We start from the raw sequence: 8,791 nt of genomic DNA, 5'->3' as shown, positions 1-8,791 counted from the left end.
GAAATGCGCTTATTCATCAGAAATCGACACCGTGTTTGTCATAAATGAAGCTAGCTTAGCCTTAGCTTAGCACAAAGACACGGCTAGCCTGGCTCTGTCCAATGGTAACAAAACTTTCACGCCTACATCTCTAAAGCCTGGAGTCCCCGTTGGTTGCCTGGCAACCGTACAGCCATGATGACACTCCTGGAAGTCACTGCACCCATAAAACCACAAATTGGCTCTTTACAATTCACTTTATGTACAAATTAATCAAACAAGATACAATGCTTTAATTGGAGCGTTTTAGTGGCGATGGTAGCTATTTATTTATTTTTTTTTACCTTTGGACAGAACCAGCTAGCTGTTTCATCCTGCTTCCAGGCTTTATACTATACTAAGCTAACCACCTGCTGTCTCTAGCTTCATGAGAGTGGGATACGAAATCTACAACTGTTCCTTGAATTATTATTTGTTATTTCTGATTTGCATTTTTCCCGTATTCATCAGCATTTAGCATTTAGCCTAGATGATGCCTTAGAAATGTCACGACCACGAGAGCAGATCTCACATTATCTGCCTTACATGAGTAGATGTAGAACAGCTTGAGGGTCGCAGTCATCCACCGAAATCCAAGCACTATTTTTCTTTTCCCCCTGACAGAGAGGGTAGCACAAAGCATACATCTGAGACTCTATTCTCAGGCATATCACTAGACCAAACCACGTCACATCCGAACCGCTTAGGTCCACCGAGACCAAATGTACCAACTGCAACACAGACCATGAAGGGATTAATTAAGGTATTTCTGTCCCAGTTCTGTGATTTGCTGTCGTAATGTTATGACACAGTGCTTTTTGGCAGCAGCAACTGTAGATTTGTATATGTGTAAATGTAGCCTCAGTGCCAGTGTAATTATGTAGAGTCGTAACTAATCAGGGAAACAGCAATCTGAAACATTACTGGTGTCAGTGGTTTTTATACAGACTGTAGAAATATGCACTTATTAAATGTAAACTGAGTGAAATACTCAGAAGATTTGTGGTGAGGAGCCAGCGCTGCAACATATTCACTGTCTGTTGAAGTTGAAGTGGATTACGTCCTTCGTGCTCCTGTAAAATACACCATGTCTGATTTTATTGTGATGATCTGGAGAGCTAACTGTTTGAAGTGCCATATTGACGTTTTGGGGGTATTCCCTCTGAGTATGTAGTCTGCTGTAGTGTTTACATTTCTAGATCAGATGGTCATGAGCTGTTGTCTTGTTTGATTTCTGCATTAAAATGCAAGTTGTTGCCAAACTTGCACCTGTGACATGATGCTGTGACGCCGGTAGATTCGGGATCCTCATCTGTTCTCGCTCTGTGTAAAAACAGACGGCTTGGTGCACAAAGGTGTCCCAAAGCCTTCTGAAAGTTAACAGTCTAAGAGATGGAGGCTCTGAGTCACTGCATGTGGAAACAAGAGAAGAAAGTCCTTGAAGATCTGAGAGAGAGAGTTTGAAGTGACGTGTCTGAGGGAAATTCATCTCAAGGTCACAGTCACATTGTATCCACTGTGATTGTCACCTCAGGGAGGGAAACGTTGCTCTTATTACCAGGAACATTTTGTGTAGATGATGCAGAGTTTGAGGAGCCGAAGCCCACGTTGCATTGACGCCACGCTGCTGGTTAAAATGTTTGTCAGGACTCATTTATTCCTTCAGATCAGCCAGTGCTCTGGGTTTCTCCATCCTTTCCTGAAAGGGCGTAGCTGACGCCTTCCAAGAGCAACACCTAGTGGTCAAACATGCGGGTGCAGCCCCTGGTGGTGAGTGTATTACTATCACAGAATATACAGAAAGCATGTCTGACCCTTGGCTGCTCTCTGTCCATGAAAACTTCACTGTATTTAAATAATAAAATGAATGATGGCTGAATTCTGCTTAAGCTTTGGGATCCTATTGTGTTTACAGGCTCACTGTGACGCTGTCTTGACTTACTGGGACACTTCAATGGAACAAATCCATATTTAATATTATTTAGTGACCGCACGGAGTGCCAAGCAAACTCATTTTCACTTTTAGTAAACAACCTTTTATTGGGGAGCAACATAACAACAGGAAATAACAATAAAAAATTATAAATACCTGGAGAAACAAATCAGTCTGAAACAAAAGATAAAAGTGACAACCATAACTTTTGCTGCACATTTTACAGGTGCACTATGTCACTCACACCTAGAAGACATATCACAAAGGTGCCAATGTCACATGGACAATAAAAATGCTATTAATGTTAACAGATATCAGCTGTTGCTATGCAAACTGTTGCATGGGTGCATCTTTAATGGTTTAGTTCACCCATATTACAAAAACACATATTTTCTCCCCTCTAGTTGTAGCAGTTCAAATAGTTTTGGTTTTATGTGTTCAGGTTTTGAGATATCGGTCTCTCTGATGCTTTGAAAGATCCAAACTCTGATCAGAAATGTTTAACTCTTTATGAGCTATGTGTTGTCATATGCACTACTTTCTGCCAAAGAAGTAGTAGTAGTTAAAGAGTTTTCTGGCTAAATTAAACCAATATCTGCAGATCTAGATACTCACTAAAAGTAAGTGAGTATAATTTTTTACATGCTAAGTGAGTTGGACTGACCCTTTTATTTTTTTTCATTACATGCTGAAACCTCACAATCAGCAGGGGTCTGAAGGCTGTTTCAACCTGCGATCACAATGTGAAATTACAATAAATGACTTGAGCTCATTAAGACATGTTAGTATGAGTGCAGCTGCATTTTAAGAACTGAAACACCAACCACTAGAGGTGGCCAACATTACTCTGACACGCTAACAGTAGCTCGCCGGCTAAACAGCTGCTCTGAAATAACTGTTTACAGTTTACTGGCTCAGGTTTGGCAGCTAGAACCATAAGGGAATAGTTCACCCAGAACTGAAACTTTTACCCTGGTGTCAGTTAAAGCACTGAACATTTGGAGCGAGCCAATGTTGGTACACACCAGGGGACAGGCCGAGTTTGAACGTCAGTGTAAAACAGCACCTTCCAAGTGTTCAGCAGCACAGCTGGGTCAAAGTGTTGATACTTTAACGATGAGGAAGCTCCTCATGAGGTGTTTTGTGTAATTTTATGCTGATGTCTTGGCCACATTCTTGAGTAGTTTGGTTGATTTGGAAGATGTTGACATGGAGTTGTGCCCGCGGCCGTCTGTGCTGAAACAGCCGGATGTTATGGACTAGCATGAATGTCTAAGTGGAAGCTCTTCGGTCAAATGTCGTGTTCTTCATGCTGGAGGAGAACTCTCCAATATTCTGCCTTCAGCCTGTTTACATTTCCATGGAATTCCTGAAACTGTGTTAGAGACTGAATAACTTCACTTTGGGATTTAATGGCTTCTGAAAGTGTATATTTTGTATTTGCCAGTGACCTCCACCTCCTTGTCAAACTGCCCCTCAAGCCCCTTTCTCCTCACAGGCTGTCAGCGGCATGTTGTGATGCTGCTTCATTTGTTGGTTTGTTTTTTGGAAGTGATATGTGGCCTCACAAGAGTCCATTGACCCATTTTTGTGTCTCAATCCTTTATTTAAGTAACTGGCTTTTAGTCTAATGATTTAACAATGGTGCAAATTCTGTAGATTCTAGTTTTATTTACTGAAGTGTCCTCTGAAGACACGTTATGGTGCAGCTAGTTCACACAGTTATGCAACTGAAACAGGGTGGAGGTGGTGTGTCCTCATGAAAAAAGTTATACTTATGTAGTTAGTTATAGTTATATTAGATATAAGATACAAACCAAGAGTGTTTGAAGCCTAATATAAGAAATACAAGACGAATACATGATGGCATAGCTTTAAGCAGCTGCAATAAATATTTTTATAGCAATTAATTGAATAACTGCTTTTATGTGAAAGGGCTCATTTGAATATTGGACTTATATTCATCAGGTGAACACAAGCACAACTCGAAACGGTAATAATACATCAGTGTTGTGTTCTTTGTTTGCGTCCACTGCCTGTGTCTGTCCAAAAAAAAGGTTTAAATATGAGATAATATGAGAGCAGAAGCAAAGTCGTCTGTTGTCTGCAAAGTAAAGGCTGCTGCTGTTTTGCGTCACTGCAGGACACACGAGGTTGCTGTAAGAGTTGTTTTGTTGCCACGCTTTGTACCTTTAATCATTAGACTGACCCGAGAGGAGCAGGATCTCACTGTTTGTACCTGATTAAATGCAATTAGCATGAAGAGCAGAGGACAATGCTCTCATTATTTCTCATATAAGTCTCATAAAAGTTGTCAGGAGTTCCTGCTTAGAAAGCTTTTGCTAACACTTTAGGTTACTCAGGTGGTGTAGCAAGCATAACACCATTAATGTTAATTAATGGCAGGCAATGTTCATGTCAGTTTTATTCTAGCCGGCTAACAATGAATGAGGCTAAATAATGTAAGCAGCAATAATGCCTCACTGCTTCGTTATGAATAATTCTGCAGCTCAACAGGAACACAGTGCTCACTAGTTGTGTAAAAATAGACTTGTTATCAAAGGAAAAAACAGTGATATCTTGCGCTGTCCCTGCTCCGAGTGGATGACTGTGTGAACTGGTTCTGTTAAACGCTGCCCACAGAAAGAATCCCAGTAAATAAAATTCTTCTACTCATGCACTTCCACTCCCTCTCCTTGAGTGAATGGCAGCTTTGTTTCAGCTGTCAGGATCGATTAAATCGTTCTCCCATAAACAAACACGGCGGCGGAGAAATGGAAATGAGCTGCCCCTCCAGCGGCCCCACAGAGGATGTACCATTCCAACATCTTCCAAACCCCCAAGTCCTGGGTGCTTTCAGCGCGCGACCAACAAGTTACTTGGACTTGGCCTTCTGTTTGACGGCAGCTGCAACTGCAGGTTTTGGGGCGGGTTCAGCGGCAGGAGAGTGTCTCACTGAATCATACAGACTAAGACACCTGCAGCAAAACACGAAACAACGTCAAAAGGCAGAGAAGAACATAAAGGTGTTCCTATTTTGTTAGCATTAGTGAGAGCACATAAAAGACAGTTGTACAAAGAGCAGGTTACTTACAAGTTTCTGATTTTCTTTACAAAAGCTCTGACAGCTCTGACCATCCTCCTGATCCGCACCTGTCACCCAAACAACAGCAAGCTCAGCGCATGTCTCTTCATTAAAATATGTTTTTGTTATTTTCTCCAGCAAGAGAGATTCTTAAGTTCAGTTAGTGCACTCACATTTAATCAATATGAAACTCTCACCTGCTGCTTTTTGTACAAAAGAGGAATGGAGAAAACGGCGATCACAGCTGTTCAACAAAGATAAAGGAGAAATGAAACGTCAGCACCGTTGCACAGGTTTATTACATTCTTCCATTAAAATACATAGCGTTCAAAACCATTTTACTAAGCAACACACATCTGTGCAGCTGGATCCCGGGAGGCTGAGCTTTGTGTCCTCTCTCCAGTCAAAGTGACTGTGATCTTTCCCCAACTTTTACCAAGTAGTTTAACCAGACCATAATCATAAAGCTGGCAGCTCAGAAACACTCATGAGTCAATTTTTGGAAGAATAACTCACCAGTTATCACCAGAGTCAGTCCGTTGGTCAGGACGCCGACATAGGTCAGCAGATACAGGAGCACAACAAACTGAGAGGAAGAGCACAGGAAACAAGTTGGATTTGAATGTTAAGTTGAATTATTCAATGATGTCATATAAACACATGAGTCCCTGTGGTGTGATGGGTGTGCTGTTGATCCCGCTGTGAAACAACACCTCTAACATGCAGCTCTTTCAGGTCCTGGTTTTGATTTGCTGGTCAACACCAAACCAAAAATATGAGTTGAAGAGCTGAAAACTCAGTGGTTGCCCGGTGTCGTGGTAGCAGATTGTGTTGTGTGTCAGCACATCGTCTTTTTGAATACTTAAGTTTGGTGAACTCTAATTTATTGGCTTTCATCATTCATCATTCAGGTTTAACGAATCTGTTGGTGCTCATTTAATACTGATATATAATCTGATTTCAGTTTGTTGGGACGCTGTGCAAAATGTAAAGAAGCATTAGCAAGGTATCACATTCTGTTTCATTTATGTTTTGCACAGTGTTCGAAACTTTTTTGGATTTGGGGTTTTATTTTGTCTTTCATCATTTTCTCATCACACTCAGACCTTAATGGAGTCGATCATGCTGTCGATGAAAATGAGGCGTTTGATCTCTGTGACAGCAAACGCGATCAGTAGCACCACCTCCTCTACCAGCATCACTGTCTCCTTATCTGTCAGAGTGCTGTCATTATCCAGGTACGACCTGGAGACAGAGAGACACACATGGGCTGACATGATACAGAACAGCTGAGGCCCTACATGTAGCCACAAGTGCAGCATCACTTAAAGTTTTGACCCACAGAGAGTACTGCTGAGTAGTGTGGGCTTAAAGTTGGAAAAACAAGCCTGCAGACTCACTGGAAGGGGTGCACCCCGGGGTTCCAGCGCAGCAGCTCCAGCAGCTTGTAGTAGAGACGGAGGGGGAAGGTGACGCACATGGCGCCCAGGCAGACGTGGGAGAGCACGGTGATGGCACTGAGCTGGAACACGCTGGCCAGACCGATCACCAGCCCCGTGAACACCACGCCGGTCCTCCTCACGTTCCGCCAATACACCAGATCCACAACTGGCCAAGAGGACACACACATGTTAGAGGAGGAGATGAACAGGTGTCAGGCATCCTTTAAGTAAACACATGGGACAAATCAACAAACAACAAAACAGCCATACATTGCTCATTAGAATAACCTGCAACCTACTGTGAAGTTTGAACAAGAGGAGATCATCTGAACTCTGAGCTGTTGTTCTTCTGGCTCTGCTTGAATGGCAGCTCACATGTCGCCGTGGGTTTTAAACAGGCTCAGACTTTGTTTAAGGTTGTTTCATATCAGTTTTCCAAAACTCTGTGAAAGCGACACCACTTCGAGATGCAGCTTGTGTGTGTGTGTGTGTGTGATCCTCACTCCTCATCCAAATGAGCCAGATGATCTTTCACCTTCCTCTGCTCGTTACAAACAGGCCTGCTGGTGCTGACACACATCGCTCCCTCTGTGCCACAGATGTTTTAGGTATATGAGAGGAAAATGGGCAGCAAGTTGTTCAAAAAGATGTTTTGGGATGGTCATACACACTGTTTGAACTATATGTGGGTAGATTTGCACAGCAGCTACACCACCAAATGTGCTCTGTTGTCTATTTGGCTTTACGTTCAAAGAAAGAAACAGCTTTTTCTATTCAAAAAAACATCTGACATGAGGAAAGATAATAAAAATAACACGAGCCGCAGCATGAAATCTTGCCTTCTATTCAAATCAAGCACGTCCCAAACAGTAGCATCTTTTTGTTGATCCCTTTTCTTGCCAAAGTAGAAGATATTTTAAGAAAAAGAATGTCTCTGAACTACTGTGTTGCTTTTAGTAACGCTCATTTCTGAATGAATAATAAATAAAGGAATAATTACGCGATGAGTCACAGTATGATATTAGATCTTCAAGCACCAAAGCATTGAATGAGCCTCCTAACTCCAGCGTTAATCTCAAGGTAATTAACTGATTGAAACAAACTCTTGGGATCTTGCGCCTAAACATATACACAGAAAGGCACACACAAACAACAGCTTGTCTTCCGAAAGACAGTTTACCAGCACCAGTTCCATACATTTGCACACGCACGCAACTAAAGCAGCAACACATTTTCACAACCAGGTTTTCAAAGAAGTGCATATACCATTATTTGATGGTAAATCCGGACAGGACGCTGGTGAGGCAGAAACACACTTGTGCTTTCACAACAGTGAAGTCTATTTCTGATTCCAGTCATAAAATACCATATAATCTAAGAAACAGCCATGACAAGGCAAAACCTATTAGGCTCCTTTCTGATGGGATCTTTAAGAATGAAACAAACAACAACATTCAGTCAGCAACAGGATCTCATTTAGCTGAGGTCCTTTCTGTCCATCTGTCTACCAAATGAGAGACATGCCACACTCAGTATGTGACTGGTCATCCTGTCTGTATTCACACCTGCCCAGCAGAACAGAAAATAAAGAAATTCTCTCCTCCACCTGACAGCTGGACTCTGACCAGCTCCCTGTCTGCTCTGATTCACTTCACTTAAAGCTGTCGCCATTTATTTCCTTACGTTTGGTGGCCATTTCAGCTGCGGTCCTGCTTGCTCTCCTCTCTTCCTTTGCGCTTCCACTGCTGGCTTCCACCCTAGGCTTTTTTTGGCCACCCCAGCTCCGTCAGCAATATAAGGCCTGGCTGGCCTAATTTTATCCTGTATTGGATACCCCCAGTTTGGATTCACTCACTCACACACACACACACACACTCCAATTGGGAACCTGAGACATCAGCATGTACATGTCCCTCAGCTCTCAGAGACTCTCTCAGCCAGCTGGTGGCCGACCTGCAACCAGAGGCCCTCGCATGCACCCAGAGAAACAGCTTTTAATGTCAAATTCATCACTGCTCGGAAGCAATAAGAACACAGCCAGTGTCAGCAGGCTGCTATCTCCTCCAGCTGTACACTGCAGCATTCATGACAAACTACTGAATTTCTAATAGAGCCTGAGCCATAACTAGAAATACAGCATACTCTATGGAAAAATGATTGAAGTGCTTCGTTTATCACATTTTAAATGCATGCCAGAAAGACATGCAGACTTTTTTCCCTGCAGGTTCATTTTGTGAGATTTACGAAGCGTCTCTGATGACGCTTAAAAGTCAGGCAGATAGCTATGACCATACAGACTACAGACAGATATAG

At 42.4% G+C, this 8,791-nt stretch overlaps 1 protein-coding gene across 1 annotated transcript; it reads right to left on the bottom strand.

The window, feature by feature from the left end:
- Window positions 1–4,826: 4,826 nt before the first annotated feature.
- rtn2b (reticulon 2b) lies at window positions 4,827–8,174 on the bottom strand. Its single transcript, XM_041953007.1, has 7 exons — window positions 8,162–8,174; window positions 6,437–6,644; window positions 6,143–6,281; window positions 5,553–5,622; window positions 5,234–5,280; window positions 5,046–5,104; window positions 4,827–4,929 (listed from the first exon to the last, which is right to left on the bottom strand). Exons 1-7 carry the CDS (start codon window positions 8,172–8,174, stop codon window positions 4,827–4,829), a joined length of 639 nt encoding a protein of 212 aa, XP_041808941.1.
- Window positions 8,175–8,791: the final 617 nt, after the last annotated feature.

This window comes from Chelmon rostratus, chromosome 14, assembly GCF_017976325.1.
Source record: "Chelmon rostratus isolate fCheRos1 chromosome 14, fCheRos1.pri, whole genome shotgun sequence".
Taxonomy (NCBI): Eukaryota; Metazoa; Chordata; class Actinopteri; order Chaetodontiformes; family Chaetodontidae; genus Chelmon; species Chelmon rostratus.
The sequence above is the reverse complement of the archived record's forward strand: the minus strand, read 5'-3'. Positions and strand labels throughout refer to the sequence as shown.

Excerpts from the sequence above, each read along its gene's own strand:
- rtn2b (XM_041953007.1), bottom strand. Across the intron at positions 6,282-6,436 it reads CCCGGGGTGCACCCCTTCCA|GTCGTACCTGGATAATGACA; the intron begins GTGAGTCTGCAG and ends CTCTGTCTCCAG. Across the intron at positions 5,105-5,233 it reads TTTTGTACAAAAAGCAGCAG|GTGCGGATCAGGAGGATGGT; the intron begins GTGAGAGTTTCA and ends TTTGGGTGACAG.